Below are 19,128 nucleotides of genomic sequence, written 5' to 3'. Positions count from 1 at the left end.
GGACGGCAGTGATAACAAAATCGGACAGTAGTTAAAAAACAACACAAACTATGTGAGGTATAAAGTTAAAACTTTTACAGTTTATAAATATATCATTGATTAACAGATAGAAAGTATCACTTGAAAATAACTGACTTAATGATAAATTGTATTTGCTGACAAGGTCATTGTATCAACCATAGAACTTACGAAATGACGACTTTAAACGAGACTGCTGATATTCTTGTTTTCATCAGCTTGTTTGTCAATAACTTACCTCGTTTTAGAAATTGTTCATACGTACAGCATGCTCTTGCATATCGAATCAACTGAGAACCCTGTATGCAGGTGATGACATAGACATTTCTCGGACAGTCATAGTGTTTATGGAATGATATTTTTTGTTTGTTTGTTTGTTTACAAATATGAATGGGCTTTTATCCCAACTTGTGTACCGTCTGTTGCGCCAATAACATTGGGAAATCCACAAACTCTTGGAAAGTCAAACATTCTTTTTGCAATTTTTGTTTCATCAATGGACATATATTCCTTGGAGTAACATCTCTGACATGATCAAATGACATGATCTCTTGAAAACATCCATAGATCCCTCTCTCTGCAAAAGTCTTAATTCATATACTAGTTCAGTATTATTTTATATACAGTCGTAATATTTCTAGTTTCTTCCATAGGTATTGATTTACCTGTCTTAAAGTTACAGCATAACTTAGGAATATCCTAAGCTAAGGTAAGTGAAACTACGGAAGGGTATTATAGTGCCAGTTTGACACTTTTTATTTTTGTTTTTCATTTCTACACTTTAATTTGTTTTTACACTTTAATCTGTAAAATTTACACATTAATCTGTAAAATTAACATTTAAATCTGTAAAATTTACATTTTAATCTGTAAATTTTACACTTTAATCTGTAATTTTACACTTTAATCTGTAAAATTTACACATCAATCTGCAAATTTTACACATTAATCTGTAAGCTTTACACATTAATTTGTAAAATTTAAACTTTATTAAATTTTACTTTTTTCTGTAAGATACACGTTCTAATCTGTAAATTTTACATTTTAAACCTTTAAAATTTATACTTTAATCGGTAAAATAAATATCTTAATCTGTAAGTTTTCACTTTAATCTGTAAAATTTACACTTTAATCTTTAAATTCTACACATTAATCTGTAAATTTTACATTTTCATCTGAAATAATCGAAAGGTCATTTTAATGTTTTATACCTATGACATAAAAATAGCATAGACTGAGATGTTTACAGGTGTTTGCATAAAAGTTTATACATGTGTACCACCGGTGCTTGTGAACAGGAACCTCTACCCCCCCCCCCCCCCCCCCCCGCCGAATATACACCCCAGATGTAAGGATAATTTTAGTTGTCTTCTTTCATAAATTATTCTTCTAATACACATTTACAATATATTCCATATGGAAAATTAAAAAAAAAAACATGCACTAAACGTTTTATAAAAAATAGTTACCCGCAGTAGAATACCCGGGATTTACCCGGGAGGGGGGGGGGGGGTGTTGACCACGAGTAAGTGAGGTTTATAAGCGTTATACCATAAGTAAGGATGGGCAGTTTGCTTTTGGGCTTCGTAATTTTCACCAGCAAATTGTCGGGAATCTACTTTCAGTATATTTCTTCAGGACTATAGTAAAGAGCTACGAGCAATAAAAAATAAATATCCACAAAAATAGTTTTGCCATCTTATTGACATATTGATTGATATTGCAAGTTTGTGGGTCTTTGATTAAGATGTTAAAAAAACTCAGGTGCCTGATTGTCTTTTTTTCTATTTCTTGTTTAGGATTTCTTAACTTATTTTAACCTTTAGTACAACTGAATTTGTGCATTTCAGGCATAAGATGTGCATATCTATAAGAACCATGGACTAAATCTATAGTTAAAAAAAAATCAAAATTAGTTTCTTTTTAATAAATGTGAAAGTAAACTATTATAAGCATGTATACAATGTATATATATCAGTTATACTGTGGGGTCTTTAAATTGCATGACTTCCCTTAAAAAATGCATTTGCTTTATATAAATAATAAAGTAATAGCTATATTTTTAAAATGAGTCCTCCAAGGTTGAATGACAGGCCTCACAAGGTAACCTTTTTGTGTCATTGGACCAGCCCTACTTGAAACAAGACAAATGGCACGTATCCACAGTGCACACATGACTTTAAATGGCGTCTTGTTTCAACTATTTTGGGCCAACGTTGGCCCATATACCTATATTCTCCACTGCTTTATTAAGATTTTGATGCAGATATTATATATTACAATATAAAAAGACCGATTGCCATTATCTCCTGAATGCATGTTGGTATTCAAGTTTCATTTGGCACATCCTGTCAAAATTTGCATAATAGTTTGCTGCCCTAATAACTTCAACCATTTTAACAAAAGATGGATTTTTAATTAAAAAGTCTCAGATTCGTTGCATCTCTTCAATATTACATTATTTTTATGTTTTCTTGCCGAATGTGCTGAGTAATTATTCATTGTAAATGCAGTTGAAAATAGGAAATGTATTAAGTTCTTAATATTTATCTCAAGTTTACAAACAGATTTTTACGTTCGCTTTAAAAGATACTAGTATCAATGAAATAGGAATTTATTTCAAATGACATAAAATAAACTGTGAAATAAAAGTACAACATATAAATTGAACACATTAGAACAATAGCAACTTCTTTGAAGCCCTTTGGCATTAAAAAGTTATGATAGTTGTAAAAAAATAATTATTATTTCCATATCCGGACTCATAGTTTCATAAAAGAATGATGTGTTTATGAATATAATACTTGATGTGTTTATGAATATAATACTAGACACAATGATCAGTGTTTGAGGATTATGAAAAGATGGTAGCATCAAAATAAAGCAAATACAACGCATTTTTCTATTGATAATTTTGATAACTGTGCTAAAAAGTAAATGAAAGACACCTAAACTGCCGGCATCCGTCTTTTCCATGCACTTTTCCAGATATTTGACAGACATACCGTAGAATGAAATCGGAAAAAAATGGTCAGTGGGACAGATAAATGATTAAAAATTGTCCAGGCCACAAATCCATAAAATTCAAGTTGCACTGGGTTAGCCCTAGATCTCTGAATTTCAAACGTATTGAGACCCCACATTGCAATGTTACTAACTAACAAGAACGTAACATATTCCCGCCCAGGCTTTTGTCTCTCTTGTTCTCGTCGCCATGACGACTTTCGCATTCCACTTAAAAGGAAGACTGTTTGCAATGAGGCTTGAAACAGTCTGAAAACACAGGACAAAATGACTAAGTAATCCGTTGGTCCTTTCTTCATGGAAGCGGCAATAATACTTAAAAAAGTAAACACGTAAAGACCTCCTAAACCCAAAAGAAGCAACGACTCCTCCAGGTCCAATTCCCGCTCAGAATTTACTCGTAACGTCTGCATTCTGTGGAATGCCAATACGACGGCAATTGACGTCACTACGTAAATGACCACAGCAGATAAATGTTCCAGTTTGACGGCCGTATTAAGATAACTGTTCGACCTAATGAGAACAAAGAATGTTATCATAGTTATGACTGTTCCTACGAGGATGAAAATTCCCAAAAAGAGTCCACGACTAGAGCGGGAACAGTCGACCGTCATACGGTGAGATTTAGCTTTGCTTTCCTCCTCACTTGTTACCTCCTCATGTGTCCGCCCACCCTTTCCGATATTCCTCCACATAACATACAGAATTCCTATTTAAATAAAAAAAACGATGTTTTGAAGACATTTTAGGTAAAAATAAAGATGTTGACAATCATTTGATTAGTACATGTTCTGGTCATGTTAAAAATTCCGTTTTAAACAGCTTAAAAAATGAATTCTCTTTAAAGATGATCTACGACTTTGAGGATGAACTTTCAAAAAAATGGAGCGAAGACCCACTCATATGGAAAAATTGTATTATGAGGAAATGATATTTTTGCCATCTTTATGTGTATGCTATTTCACAAACTAATAATTTCGATCTTTTTTGAGATTTTTGCAAATTGTGGAGATTTTACATAAAGTACACAATAATGTAAGTACACAATAATGTTAGGTGAAATATCAAGGAAAATTTTGCTAAATTAAGATTTAATTTTTCACCTTCTTATTTGCAGGCATTGTGCTTGCCAGCTTCTTAAAACGTGTTCATTTTAATAGTTCGTCGTGTAAATTCAACAACAAAATGAATTTTAATTGCAAAGTAAATTTACGTAGTGTGAATGCTTTAAAAAAGTTATATAAGCGATTTCTTGTCAAGTTTGGATATTAGCTATAGTAAATTTAAAATATGTAATGATTTGAAAGTACCTGCACATATGAGACTATATTCAATGGTACATGGATACAAGTAAGAACTAGAGGTTTCCACAACGTCCGACATCAAAGAATTCCTATTACAACCTAGGCGGTATCCTGTGTGATTTTGGACAACAGAATCTGGAAAGGGAAGTCGTAAATTAAAGGCGTTTTGCTGTACGCTCAAAATCATTTTAGACTCAGACTTTTTGATTTATATTTCTTAATTTTCTGCTTTTAGAAATAGTTTTAAAAAAAAAACAAAAACCAAGGAACTACTGAGTATATATAAAGTAAATAATAAAAGCCGCAATGAAAACTTGCAAACCGCTTCATATTGTTACCTCTTGTCTCGTTGGTGCCTGCACCTGTTTCATACAGAGGCCTGATTTCACGCAAGGTCTCCTGGACAATATTTTGGACCCAGACGCAAAGGTTTGTTGCCACCATGTGCATCAACCCAAACCTTGCCACTGTTTTATATCGATGTATGCACATCTGAAACAAGCAATCCACAAAACCATTCTATCATCTGATGTTTACAAAGAAAATAGCTAATACGAGTAACGCAAAACCTTCCTTTGATCAAAAGTGACAATCTTTTTATAAATTTCTAAAAATAATTATATACAATTTTAACTTGGCAAGAAGAAAAAAGTATGTAACGCTCATATTGCCTACAAGGTCTTGGCATGTGTTCTAAATGAACTATTGTGTGTTAATGCTCCCAAACTAAAAATATGTTTTATGAATGTTCTTCAAGAATTTATATATTTCAAATTTAAAATAAATATCATCAAATTAAAATTAAAGACAGCTTTTATTATACATTTTATCCTTGGATAGGTAACTTCCTATATTCTATTACTCCATCAAATACTGATAAATTTAAAAACATCCGGGAGTCGATAAAAATCACAACATATGTTAGGTGGTTTTTGCTTGCCCTTCCGTTCCCGCCGATAGTAACGAAGAGCATGTGTAAATGTTAATATCTTAAAATGTTCTTTGAAGTTTCCCTTTGCAGACTGACTACGGGTGACCGTTTAATCACCATATGGTTCACCTTACTATCAGAGGATGCACCTTTGCAGCGTTAACAGAAATGCCAAGGTATCGGGCCATGAGGTATGATTTACAGAATATTTAAACAATTCCTTGCAAAAGATAATTTTATCTGTAAACAATATATCATATTTGACTTGTGTACAGAGTCTGGCCAATAGTTTACAGGCGAGGGATCTAGTATCAACACTTTCCACCCCATAAAATCTTCACTGCATGAAACATTTATTATTTTATGAACGGATGATAGTCTGCAGCCTGGATTCATAACTATACACTGTACATGTATGACTAAATTTCCTCTATATAGAAAAGTTATTTAGAATCTTTCAATATATACATTAATTTAGTCCCTTATATTATACAAGTACATATGTTCAAGAAAATTTTCATTTTATAACAATTCATTGTAATATTCCTTACATTTGAAATGTAAGATTCTATTTCTTCTGTGCAGTTTTTATTATGCCCAGTTTTTTGTTTGTTTGTTTGTTTGTTTTTTTTTTTTGTTTTTGTTCTTTGTTTTTGACGTTTTTCTTTCTTTCTTTATTCATAGGGTGGGGTTATTTTACTGAGTTTGGTAACCACAAATTTTGCAGCTAAGAAAAATATAAGTACTATAATTACTAATTATATTTAATAAATAAGAATCTCCATGGGGAGAGAAAAAATATAGAATGAAAAAAACTGGTTTTATTTCACGATAATTGTTCTGCTTTTTAAAATTCACTCTGTGCATTGGTTGGATAATAATATCAATCTTCCGAATATTTAAAAAAATATTATACATTCACTTTAGCGAGAAGTTATATAATAAGAATTAAACTTTTATTATATTTACTTAATGAAGAGAACAAAATAAAATATTATCTCACCTTGGAATTTAAGAATACAAAATAAAGTTGTACAAATGTGAATATGAGATGTAAAATAGGTCTGGCTCCTTCAGCGATGTTTTTACATGGGTAGGAAGGGGGGTCTGGGTGTGTGTCAAATAACTCCCCAAAATGAAGCCCACTCTGTATCATACTACCAATACCAAAGCCTAGAAATAATGGAATTAGTTCCAAATTATGATTACATGACGATTATATTCAAAAGATGTGAGAAAATAATTTTACGATATATATTTAAAAAATATATATTTTCATTTATTTTTTTTACGTTATTCAAAGATACGTCTCTCTAAACTATTTTTTAAACCAGACATTTAAAACAAATCTATATACACATGATGCACAGATATATATTTTTTTCTTCATTCAATATTCAGCGTAACCCATAGAGAGAAAAAAAAAGTTTGATCACAGCTTTACAGCAATTACAGGTACAAATTTGTATTCATACATTTCTTTTAATTTGTAAAATTTTCAAAATTGATATGGTCATTCGTTTATTTGCATGTTTAGCATTCGTGTCACACTTCCTTATCAATATATCTGAACGCTACAAAATTTAAGTGTGGCTTTTGACGTAGCATACGTATATACTAATAGCAGTGTTCTTACCTACTGCACCGAGTCTCAGGTAGAAACTTCCGGTATGATAGGTTCGGGAATCATCAAATGAGTACTTCCGTTTTAAATTACCACGTGACCCAGAAGCTGTGGTGTACTGTCCTCTACGAAGGTTTTTCCGAAGTTTGAGGGATTTATCTTGGAGGAGGTAGACGTACGCATATATTAGAAAAAATACACTGATTGTGTATATGTATATATAAAAACCCTGAAAAAAAAGAGGTGTAATTTTTTTACGTTCAAAAAGTTTGGAAAAAAATTCTCCTTTATTTTATGATGCATAATGATTTGAAATAATAATTACTTAAGACTATGATTTTAAAAAATCGCATAATTTACCTTTCTTTTATTTCCCAAAAATTATTTGGACATCTTTAATATTGCCAAAAAAAAAAAAAAACTTTCTCACGTAGATAAAAATAAACCATGAATAGATTCTTGATTGAAGTTTAACATTACTGCTTGAAGACGTTACCAAGAGCCTCACGGGATTAATTATAATTACAAGAGATGCATGTTATAAAATCTTAGCTTCAACGTAATTTGGAAGAGTTTTCACACGATATTACGAACGAAAATTGAGATAAAATGTAATAAAATAAAACATACATCAAAAAGGAAAGAAAAGATGAAAGTTTCTTTGGAGAAGATCTTTGATATAGGAATAACACAACCCAATACAACAACCGCCATAGCATATAATCCGCTGATGCTCGTGAACATGTTGTCCCTGACAAAAGAAAATTGGGTTAATTTGAATAAATACAGTTAAAACGTGAAAGCAACGTTTGGCTACTGTGAAAAAAATCCAGTGCAACATACTTTTATTATAATCATCTACAACGGCAAAGTTAATTCTGCACATGGTATTTGAAATATGTTTGAATAAATTTCTGAGCATATTTACAGGTCAGGGAGATTCATTTTATAAAAGATCTTCTAAAGGATTTTTTTTTTTTTTTAAAAAAAAATGTGTTTTACAATTATTATTTGTTTTTTGCGATTAATTAATGTAAGCAGTTATTTTAATGTAAAAAAAAATCGGTCATACACCTTTATACTAGCATTTTCTCAAAGTGAAATAATAAAGGCTTTCAGAGGGTCAAGAAAAAAATGTTTAGCCTTAGTAGTACATGCTATGTCTTTTGTTACAAAAGGGCCCTGCTTTGGAAGAGGTGGGGAATAAGCCTCCGGAGAAAACTTTAGAAAGACGGTGACAGCAATTTTTTAAAATCTATTGAGCACCACATTTATATAACCAAAATTTACATAAAATAATTGAAAAATATATATAAAGACCAAATTTCTGAATTTGTCTTCAGTGCAGGACTAGATCAAGTTGACTTCATATCATTTTACTCTAAACCACAGAAAAATCCACTAAATATTATAAATTACATGTACAATTATTTGTAGACGACAATGAACATGTTTTCAGCGGCATTTCCACTACTCACATGAGAGTGGAATCAACAGGAATATTGACGTCATTGTATCGGCCATTGTTTTTCTTTAGAATGGACCATGATGCATTTGATGGCGAATCCGGATAGAAGAGTTCTTCAGAATTAGAATGGACATCGTGACCAAGTCCTGCAATTACACAAAGTACCAGTCTCAGAAATTTCGAATAAACAGAATTTAATTGATGCTGTGATAAATGAAAGGAATATTTAATAATATCATTTTTATTTGTAACGTATGAGGTTAAACTCTAAGGTTGCACTAAATCATTAGATTTTCAGGAATTCGACATGATAATTGGATGGTTTGGAAAATACATCAACTTTACAAGAAGTGAATTAAGCGGGGTTTGCGTGAGATGGTCATGTTGCTTCCAAATGTGCTCTCATGAAGGAAATTAAACAAGTGAAAGACACGAATCTACAACTGGCATGGGCAGGAATATTTTACGGGGAATCAATTCTTCAACATAAAGATGATATTACACTCTCACAGTATGATTATAGGGGTAAGAACAAAGAATGCATTTCTTTTTATATTATTACTTATTTGGCTTTGAAAATCATATTTCATTTCCATATAAACCTAGTAAACAGTGTGGTATCTGTAAAATACATTTAAGATCATGTTTCTTAGTAATTTCTAAACCATGTGCTTGTTTCATGGTCAATTAATTTAACTGAAATAACAACAGCATTACTGTCGAAGAATTCTCTCAGAAAAAAAAAATCAGAACAATAATATACATTGTACATGTATATATCATACTGAAATACGTTTCACAGATTTTGATGATTTTTTTATGGAGAAAAATTAAGCATAATATTTGATTGCTTAAAGCGACAGTACGGCTGCAAAATGTGTGCTATTTCATCCAAATTTACCCAATATGTCATTAAGAAATAAGGTATAAAGTTGATGTAAGCAGTTTGAGAAACAGAAATATTCTCTACTCAAACAAAATTAACGTAATTAGAATCTGCCGGAAAATCAAGGGTCGTACGAACTGGAGCAATCTTAGATCTGTTTATTTGTACCACGTGAATTCTAAAACGGCACGTGCCTACACTGTAGAGTTTACAGTTATAATGAATATTAGGTGAAAGCAATTTTCAAAAACACAAATTATCATAACTTTCTGATAAAATAATCTAAAATAATAATCGTAAAGATTTTAGTCTGCATTCAGGCGAATTTAACAGAATTAAAAGTACAAATGTTTACGTTTTGTGTATTGGGGTCCGAGAAAGGGAAAACCAACTAATCATACGTTATCGCGGCAAATGTCAAACAAAATATTTTTCTGCACAGTTAAAAAAAATTAGCATTTCAAATGGCAACAATGTTTATAAGTCAAAGATGTATTTTTAATGTTGAGTTTACACTATTTTTTTTTCTTTGAAAGCGACGGGAAAATGAGAAATGATAACAAGTATCAACAAACCTGTCGAATAGAACCTTCGAGAGCCCTGCGTGAGTGTCGCCGAGTTCCCGTTTCTTCCTTATCCAGCGATTTTATTAATCCCCAAACTAAATTTTAGTCATGAAAGTTGCTTTTTCAAGTTCTATTTTCAGTTTCTTTTTCTTTTTGGTCGACTTTGTCAATGTAGCAGGCCTACCGGGATTCCCTCTCTAACCATGCTGTTTTGTTTATGAAAACTACGCATGCTTGCATAGCATGGAATGTGGAACCCCGAACACGTTGCGATGTATATATTTACGTCCCATAAATAACTATTAATTTTAATGAAATAATCCAAATTATTTAATTGTAAAAGTTGTAATTTTCTGAAAGTTAATACATTTATGAGTAGTAAAAAAATTCCAAATCTTGTCGAAAAATTTTATCTAGTCAGTTTTTTGATGAGATGCGCCGTACTGTCACTTTAAATTTCAATGAAATTAATCCCAAACTAATTTTGGTGATATACAGTGAAAATTCAGATCTCAAAGGGAAAAAAAAGAATTTTAACTTGTATTTTAATTATTTTCGTGTAACTTATACAAGAAAAATAATATTTTATCAACGCTTTATGTTCTTATTCTTTAGACAGTTAATTGATTATGTTTTACAATGTTCTTTATTTTTCGAAATTAGGAGAAAATTCTTCTTACCTCTATCGTATGAGTCAAAACAAAAATTGTTTGATTTACAACAGTCCATAATAACGAGTTTTACAAAAAATCATTCCTCGCCACAATTTCATTTTAATTACGTTTTAACTTGCATAGAGCTTGAAAGGAACGAACTTTCATTAAATCCAATTGCAAAGATTTATATATCTATATTAAATGACATTTCGAGCTCTAATAGATGCGAGAAAATGTGTCTCTGTGTCAGTGTTTTAAGGTGTCAGGCATTCGATACCAGGGGAGATGTTTCAGTGATAGGATTGACGCTGTTAATCCCATTGTAGCTTTAAAGTGGATGTGTTTAACTACGGTCGACTGAAGGTCGAAATATACCCGAATTTTCATCGTATGAATCATTGTGTTTTATTTTTATGCAAAGGGTTATATTCACATTTTTACTATTCCAGTCTGAAACTCTGTAATTAAGTAAGGATATTGATTAATTTAATTAGTACTTTTCGTTGCTAATTTTTACACACACAGACACAGACATCTTTGTTAAATACTTGTGTTGATTGGTAGTGTTACACCATCCCATGCTAAAACAGATAGCTTGTTTTACTCAAACTTGTCCATAAGAATTTCTTTAAAAAAAAAAGAAATTTATCATATTTTCAACAGTGAAATACTGTAATTTATTTAAATGAATAAAAGTGATATTCTGTCACAGTATGAGAGAATATCAAAATGATATATTCTGTCACAATGTGAAAGATTATCAAAGTGCGGCAAAACATGAGATTTTCCTTCCCTTCTTGAATTGTGTTGTAAATACTCCCTGGCCTAACTCTTGTAAGGCAGAATGTATACCGACCCGACAGAGATTAAAACTGCCAGAGTTTTTCCAACAATGTTGTTGAAATCCAATGTTCATTCTCACAATTGCGAAGCTGTCTCAACCGCTCAACTATGATGTCACAGTCTGTGACACTGAGGTACCAAAAGACAGATCAAAGGAAAAATCAAAGAAAATGTAATAAACAGAAAATTCAATATTTTGTAGTTTCACGAGACAGTATTGTTTTATTTTTTGTGCTTCGCACTCATGAAAATATATTAAAATATATTATCTTGTCCCACTCGTGAAATAAATTTCATATCCAACCACAAAACATGAAAATCCTCTATATAAATGTACTTCCTCTCACTTAAACAGTATTGAAAATACAATGTACTATTCATTCACGGGTACTTGTATCATCTTTTGTGTCTGTCTTCTTAGTGAGCGGGGTATGTTTATTTATTAATTTTATTTCATTTATTTATTTATTTATTTATTTATTTATTTTTTTGGCCATTTATTCATTACGAAAGCCGGATAGGCTCATTTTTGACAAGACAAAAAAATATTTAACTCGTTATAACGAGATAATTATCTCGTAATAACGAGTTAGTATCTCGTTATAACGAGTTAGTATCTCGTTATAACAAGTTAATATCTCGTTATAACGAGTTAGTTATCTCGTTATAACGAGTTAATTATCTCGTTATAACGAGTTAGTATCTCGTTATAACGAGTTAGTTATCTCGTTATAACGAGTTAGTTATCTCGTTATAACGAGTTAGTTATCTCGTTATAACGAGTTAGTATCTCGTTATAACGAGTTAGTTATCTCGCTACAACGAGATAATTATCTCATTATAACGAGTTAGTATCTCGTTATAACGAGTTAGTTATCTCGTTATAACGAGTTAGTATCTCGTTATAACGAGTTAGTTATCTCGTTATAACGAGTTAGTTATCTCGTTATAACGAGTTAGGTATCTCGTTATAACGAGATAATTATCTCGTTATAACGAGTTAGTTATCTCGTTATAACGAGTTAGTTATCTCGTTATAACGAGTTAGTATCTCGTTATAACGAGTTAGTTATCTCGTTATAACAAGATAATTTATAACGAGATAAAAATTGATCTAGAATTGATATATCTAAGTAAAGAATAGACCATTATTTATAGGAAATATACAGAAGCAAGTCGATCAAATTTGTTTGAAGTGTGCGTGATAAAGATTTTATGGAACAGCATACTAGTTTTTTTTGTGTTTGATTAGTATTGTTTATTGGAAAGACCGAAGACAAATATACGGAAACTTGTGACCGCCTCATGTTGTTGTGTTATACCTTAAAAGTGCAAAACAGAATTAGTGTCATCTTCAAATGGAATGTATATAACATCAAAATTTTGTCAACTTGTACAAAGAGATCAGAAAAAAATGATATACTCTGGCTGATTTAACTGCCCTGTTCAAGCTTTCTTGAATTTGTTAAAATTATAATAATGTTTTGCGTAATATTTGTCGCAATAAAAAATGCATAGAAATAATCCCATTATTTTAAATATTCCGAATAAATCATGTGGATATGAAACCATTTGTTAGGCTTTAACGATCATATTTTGATAATTCCTTGCCTGTTAACAAAGAATACCAGTTCAATTTTATCGTCTTAAAGGGGCAAGATCAAAATTCAATGTCTGACAAAAAACAAAATTCACGTTGTTTTTATCATCAATCCCTCCTTCCCCTCAATAATAAATATGATGAATAACAAGAACTAATACTGTACTTATCACTTAATAATTTATATATTTCTTCTGTTTATTAAAAGAAATAAACATTTTAATTTACCAATTTGGCATGGAATCTTAAATTACAATATGTAATTTTTGCGTTATTATCAATGTGGTAGAATTAAAAAAAAACTTTTGGAGCTCTTTATTCTACGGAAGCCACGATAAAAGGTGAAGGTCAGCATTAGTAAAAACAGTTGACATGTGATCCTTTTTGGGTATAGAATGAAAGTTTAATATCAAAGTTTACAATATGATAAGCATTACTTAAGGTGTATTTCAAGCATAAATTTTGCCAAGAAATGTGTATTGTATGTTGAGACAGGATTTTTGATATTTTCACTCGTGCTTCGCACTCATGAAAATATAAAAAAAATTCCTTTCCCACTCGTGAAATAAATTCCATATCAACTATAAAACATTGAATATCCTCTATTTATTACCCCCCCCCCCCCCAAAAAAAAAAGCATCAATCTCTTTTTGAAATAAAAATTATATGCTTGTAAAGTTTACATAATAAATATTGTGATGAAGAAAATAATTAACGACATTGCTTCAATGTTGTATTAATAATATAAATGTACATATGTAGTATTAGGCCTATTCGTTGATCAATCCTAAGTAAAAAGATTATAAAAGTCAACTGGCTTTGTAAACTCTGTAAACTTTTTTTTTTGTTTTGTAAACTCTGGTATGACGTTCTGACACTATGTGGTAAACATATAGGATCCGCCAAATAGACGTGAATCTCAAATAGGTCTCCGTGAATCTCCACAACTTGGAACCCCCCCCCCCCCCCCGCAAAAAATATAAACAGTGAATCATGACAGAATATTAAATAAAATGTCAATATCAGCAGATCAGATTTAACGTCTTATTACTTAAAAGGATGTAATATCATTTTTGCTTCACCATTCCCCATTATCGTGGACAATATGCATATTAAGCTAAGTCACAAAGTTCAATGGGGGGGGGGGGGGTAAACCAAGTAAAATATTTGACAAGTAAAAAGAAAAAAAATAGATTTGATATTCCAACTACGAGTATTCGCCATTATTTTCGGGAGATATTTACTCAGGTAAAAAAAAATATGGAGGAAAGGGCACAAAGATACTCTTGACCGCCCCCTTTTTAAAAGTGGTGGTGTGGACATTAGCCCCTCTATTACTACGCCTATGATCTAACTGCTGATGTCTCACCATCCCCCGTCTTCAAAACATTTCTGAATCTCAGAAGTAACATATGTATAACACTGTAATCTATATAAACGATATGTTGCACTTATATTGTCTCTGATATTTAATTTTAGCGGTATAGAAATTGATATATGAAAGTGTATAAGTCGTCCAAAACATATCGAAATAGTGTCATTCATCAGAAATAGTTGTCATAAATAAATTGCCAAAGTTTGAAGCAAGTATGTTTGGCAATATTATTTTAAGAAAAATATCGCGTCCTAATGCAACAATTTTAGGAGGAGTTCACGAAAATGTGTAAATGTGTTCGCCTTAGAGTTGCTATGATTATTGACAGCGAGATAGTTCAAGATTTAATCATAAGTAAACCCCAGAGCAAATTAAATTTTCAACCATTTATCAATTGTTCAAGTTAAATTTGACTGATAATTACTTGCTAAAAATTCAATGGCATTTAAAACTGCAGCCATTTTTATTCCTATATTGCTATTAAGTCTCAAAATAACAAGAAAACTGTCTCGTTATAACGACATAACTAACTCGTTATAACGAGATAATTATCTCGTTATAACGAGATAATTAACTCGTTATAACGAGATAACTAACTCGTTATAACGAGATACTAACTCGTTATAACGAGATAATTATCTCGTTATAACGAGATACTAACTCGTATAACGAGATAACTAACTCGTTATAACGAGATAACTAACTCGTTAGCCTATCCGGCTTTCGTAATTCATGGATACATGTTAAGTATAAATTCTGATACCTGAATCTCCATTTGGGTGGGTCTCAATCACAATTGTTTCTGTATTTCCAGTCCTTGGGTTATGGCGTAAAAGACTGATGTTTCTGGACGACCTTCTCTGAATCTGACATTCAACGTCACTTGGAAGTTCATGCCATGAGTGACTTCTGCCCACGTTAGCTTCGTCGCCAGTGCCCGCTTGTGACGTCACCACTGACGCGTTTCCAGATGAGGAAACTTCACGGGAGGAGTACCGTGGAATTGTATTATTCCGGTTGCTGGGGCTTTGGACACGACTGTCACTGGCATTGGAGCTGGTCAAACTAGGAAGTGGAGGAGTGGAAACGCTTCCACTGGTCCTTGTTCGGTTTCCCACCCATCTGTCGCAGTAAAAGGAAAACAAATGTAAATTTATTTTTTTGCTGAGAACCATGCAGTACACTTAAATTTATTTATATTCTTCAATACAAGAACAGGCATCACGATGTGCTCTATTGAAAAATTTTCTCATCTGGCATTTTAATTAGGCTTAATTACCGTTACACGTACATTGTAACCTATCAGACGGTTTTTGTTTTTGTTTATTTTTTTCTCGTTTTTTTTTTTGGGGGGGGGGGGGGGTCTTTGTTTCGTTGTTTTTTTTTTCTTTTTTCATTTTTTTTTCTTTGGTGTGTGAGGGTGTGTGTGTGATTTATTTTGTTTTATTGAACAATTGCTTGATTTACCAGCTAAATCGAGCGCTAGTTCTTAGATGCATAAGTTGATAAGTACATGTATAGTACGTATGTAAATCAACAGAAATGAATTACTTGCATGTATACAAACGAAATTCTCAAATTAGGAAACTATCCAGACTATGTAAAGTAAATTATTTGTTAACATAGCACTTACGTCAATAATCTTGTATTTAATTAATATTAGCATCATAATATTTCAGCAGAATCAAAATAACATAGTAATATATATCTTTTATCTAAATTTGTTTCATAAAAGTTCAAAGAACATCATAATTTGCTTATCAGCTCTATACTAGTACCCTTTTCTCTTCGACAATCTTGAGTTTCGAAGTATATCCAGTCAAACACAAAAAATGGAACGTTGTTGAAGGATTTTAATTACTAAGTGTTCATAACTCCCATAACATATAATCAATTCTTAGTATCTAACGTCAGGTCCTTGTTCGACAACTGATCCACAAAACAGACCAGAGTGTAAAAAATTCCTTACTTTAACCCCTCCATATTGTATTAGAACGTTCAAATGAAGGGTCTAATACACCAATACTAAATTTTCCAACCTTTTCTTAATTTTCATGTCTTTTAGACCAGGGTTACGATAACGACGAATCTAACACTGGCTTTCTAAGGGATTTCTTTAGTTTTATGTTGATAAATTGTATGACAACGTCTCCGTCAAGAAGAATGGGCGGAAGTTTCGGGTTCCTAAAGCAAGGTCTTTTCAATGACATAATTAAATAAAATTGTTATCGAAGTCCACAAAAACTGAAAAACAAGGATGATGGACGCGAGGAGAGATTAATGTTCGTACTCCGACCAAACGTTCATATAAGCTGATAGGTGAAGGCGTGTCTATAGGTCATCGATTTATCTAGCACTTGGGAGAAACAAGATGTTACTATTTTTAAGGAAAATTTTAAAATAACAATCCTGTAGACTTTGACAGGTTGTATCGACTTTGTTGACCCGATGGTTTTAATCTCGCTCTACGGTTAGTTTTCCATCAAAATAAAGAAATAATATGGAATGATATTGAATTACATGTAAATTTGGGAAACAAGAGTAAATTTATCAATGCAATGTCATCATGAGTCCCCAACTGGGCCCCAAGAAATCTTATACAGTACATGTACATTGCCACCTGATAGTGAGATATTCGAATTTTGAAAATCTCTTAATTTTTCAAGACAAAAAAATAGACAAACTCGAAATTTTTCAAAAGTTGATTTTTTCCCCGAATGTCTGCTTTCTAATCTTCCAGCTCAATCAAATTATAAGCCATAATCTTCAATGCTGTCATAAAATGTAGTGTGGTAATTTTGTGAGTGATATCGATTGGGGACCCGTGGGGATCCACTTAGCCACCTTCGTGTCTGGCCGGCATGTGTCCCGGTCGTTCCGTCAGAAGTTCACACAGCGAGGTGAGGATGACATACGGAAAAAGCCCCAGAGCAACGAAACAAATCCGATGTTAATGGATTTCATTTAAGTGATCTCTGCAATTTCACCGATTTCGCACCTTTCTTGACGAAAATGCGTGCAACTGCAAATATCTGGAATATCATCGGAGATATTGATCTTCAGCAAATTACTAAAGACATTTTTTTCCTACTCTGACACTTGCTACGATTATGAACCTTAAGTTTTCCAAAGTAAAATGGACTGTTGGTTAGAAATCCGGATTCCTTTGGACAGCATGTACACGACAACTCTATTTTTAATACTTTGACATTGATTTAAAACATATCACTTGTTACTGTTCTTAATGTCTATATTTCAAGATAGATAATTTAGGTAAGACACATATCATCTACTTTCCAAACCTGACAAGGACATTAGAGATAGTTGTTGACCTGGAAGACAGACAGTTATCCACCCTAGGGAATTCTTTAATTGCTCCGTACTTCGTAACAAAAACCAGAGAAAGCTTCTCTGAGTAATTGCCTTAAAATACCGAATCAATTAGTGTCGCAGCGCAATCATCATAAAACAAAACTAGATAACCCTTGATCAACATTAACATTTAATCGTACCGAATCCATTTCAGTGAAACATTTGTTTTAACGAAATTACTACATTCCAAGTATTTGAATCATTTTGGTAACACTTTCTCTTCCCCCCTGCGCGCTCGTTCTATGAGCCAACATCTGTTTATAGTTTGTTTTTCCTGTAATAATGTTTTCATGAATACATGTTCATTAAAACTACACCGTAAATAATAATTTTAAAGTCCCTAATACAATGTATTCATTTCACATGTTTTCTTTTTGAAGTTACTCTTTTAATGGTGATAACATTTACTCTTAAAGAGACACATAATATGCAGCAGATCAGTTTTTGATATAAATCTAACATGCCTAATGATTAGAAATACTTTATGTAAAACAAATTTGCTCCTAATTGTTTGTTTTTTGTGTTTAAAAAAAAAATTCAATGATTCAAACACAATTATACAATCCCCCCCCCCCCCCCCCGAGGGATTTTTTAAAATCCACATGAAGTGGTTAGAAGGTTCCTTTTCTCACTTTCTTTATACTGGAATCAGTACTTACATCTGCGTTTCATCAGATTCAGACGACGTGCTGGTTTCGTCTGTCGTCTGCCCACCACGGTCCAAGATAAACTCCCCCTCCGTGCAGCTGTCCGAGTCGCTGCTTATTATACTACTCACTATATTCAAATTGTTCAACAAGCACCTGTCCGCTACCCGGGACACAGGCGGTGACGGCGGGTCCCCTTCGTCCTGGGTGTTACTGGCGTCAGTATCCACTGTGTCACTATAAGGTCTATAAGTATTTTCAGAATCGTCCCCACTGTCTGACTCGGGAATGTCCAAATTACAGTCATTTTTATGAATTCCAATCTTAGGCTCCTGTTTGTCAATATTTATTGTCTTTGTGGTGTCTTTAAAATTAGTCACTGCCGTATATCCATTCATGTTGACACCGATTGATAGGAAAGTCTCCAGAAACAGAATTTTCTACACAAAATTATTCCTTGGTCTTTGATAAAGTACACTGGCAATCCATTAACTGACACAGCATTGTCAAAAGACGTCTGCACTGCGGTTCGCGCTTCTCTTCTGCATTCATTAGCCCAGCGGTTAACTGATTTTTACTGGTGCTGCCCCGGCATCAAAAGCAATCTGGAGTTTTTCGTTTCTCCTTTGTATATAACAATATTCCATACAAAAATCACACTGTGATATTCAAGTTACTGTTTACTCGCGGAGGATACAAAATACCCCTTGCCTTTTAAAACCCCTTATACCAAAGCATCCTGACAGTGCTCGGCTGTGAAACATTGGCCGTTTGATTAAGTAGTCGGTTGAGGAACAGAACATTTTATCAGTAA

The 19,128-nt window shown here is 32.5% G+C and overlaps 1 protein-coding gene across 1 annotated transcript; it reads right to left on the bottom strand.

The window, feature by feature from the left end:
- Positions 1-2,706: 2,706 nt before the first annotated feature.
- Positions 2,707-18,936, bottom strand: LOC133197115 (proton channel OtopLc-like). Its single transcript, XM_061332966.1, has 9 exons — positions 18,327-18,936; positions 15,059-15,417; positions 8,380-8,515; positions 7,532-7,652; positions 6,914-7,130; positions 6,281-6,450; positions 4,685-4,838; positions 4,353-4,481; positions 2,707-3,751 (listed from the first exon to the last, which is right to left on the bottom strand). Exons 1-9 carry the CDS (start codon positions 18,710-18,712, stop codon positions 2,967-2,969), a joined length of 2,457 nt encoding a protein of 818 aa, XP_061188950.1. The 5' UTR covers positions 18,713-18,936; the 3' UTR covers positions 2,707-2,966.
- Between the last annotated feature and the right edge of the window lie 192 nt (positions 18,937-19,128).

The sequence above is a fragment of the Saccostrea echinata genome, unplaced genomic scaffold (genome assembly GCF_033153115.1).
Source record: "Saccostrea echinata isolate AGI-Se365-2 ecotype Australia unplaced genomic scaffold, CSIRO_AGI_Sech_v1 ptg000030l, whole genome shotgun sequence".
NCBI lineage: Eukaryota > Metazoa > Mollusca > Bivalvia > Ostreida > Ostreidae > Saccostrea > Saccostrea echinata.
This window is presented reverse-complemented; position numbering and strand designations above follow the sequence as displayed.

What these genes read in the sequence shown, in the direction of transcription:
- LOC133197115 (XM_061332966.1), bottom strand. Translation starts at nt 18,712, where the DNA reads ATGAATGGATATACGGCAGTGACTAATTTTAAAGACACCACAAAGACA. An exon ending in CCTGTTGATTCCACTCTCAT is followed by an intron (nt 7,653 to 8,379) that starts GTGAGTAGTGGA and finishes TTCTTTTGTCAG; the next exon opens with GGACAACATGTTCACGAGCA. An exon ending in ATATAGTCTCATATGTGCAG is followed by an intron (nt 3,752 to 4,352) that starts GTACTTTCAAAT and finishes TTATTTAAATAG; the next exon opens with GAATTCTGTATGTTATGTGG.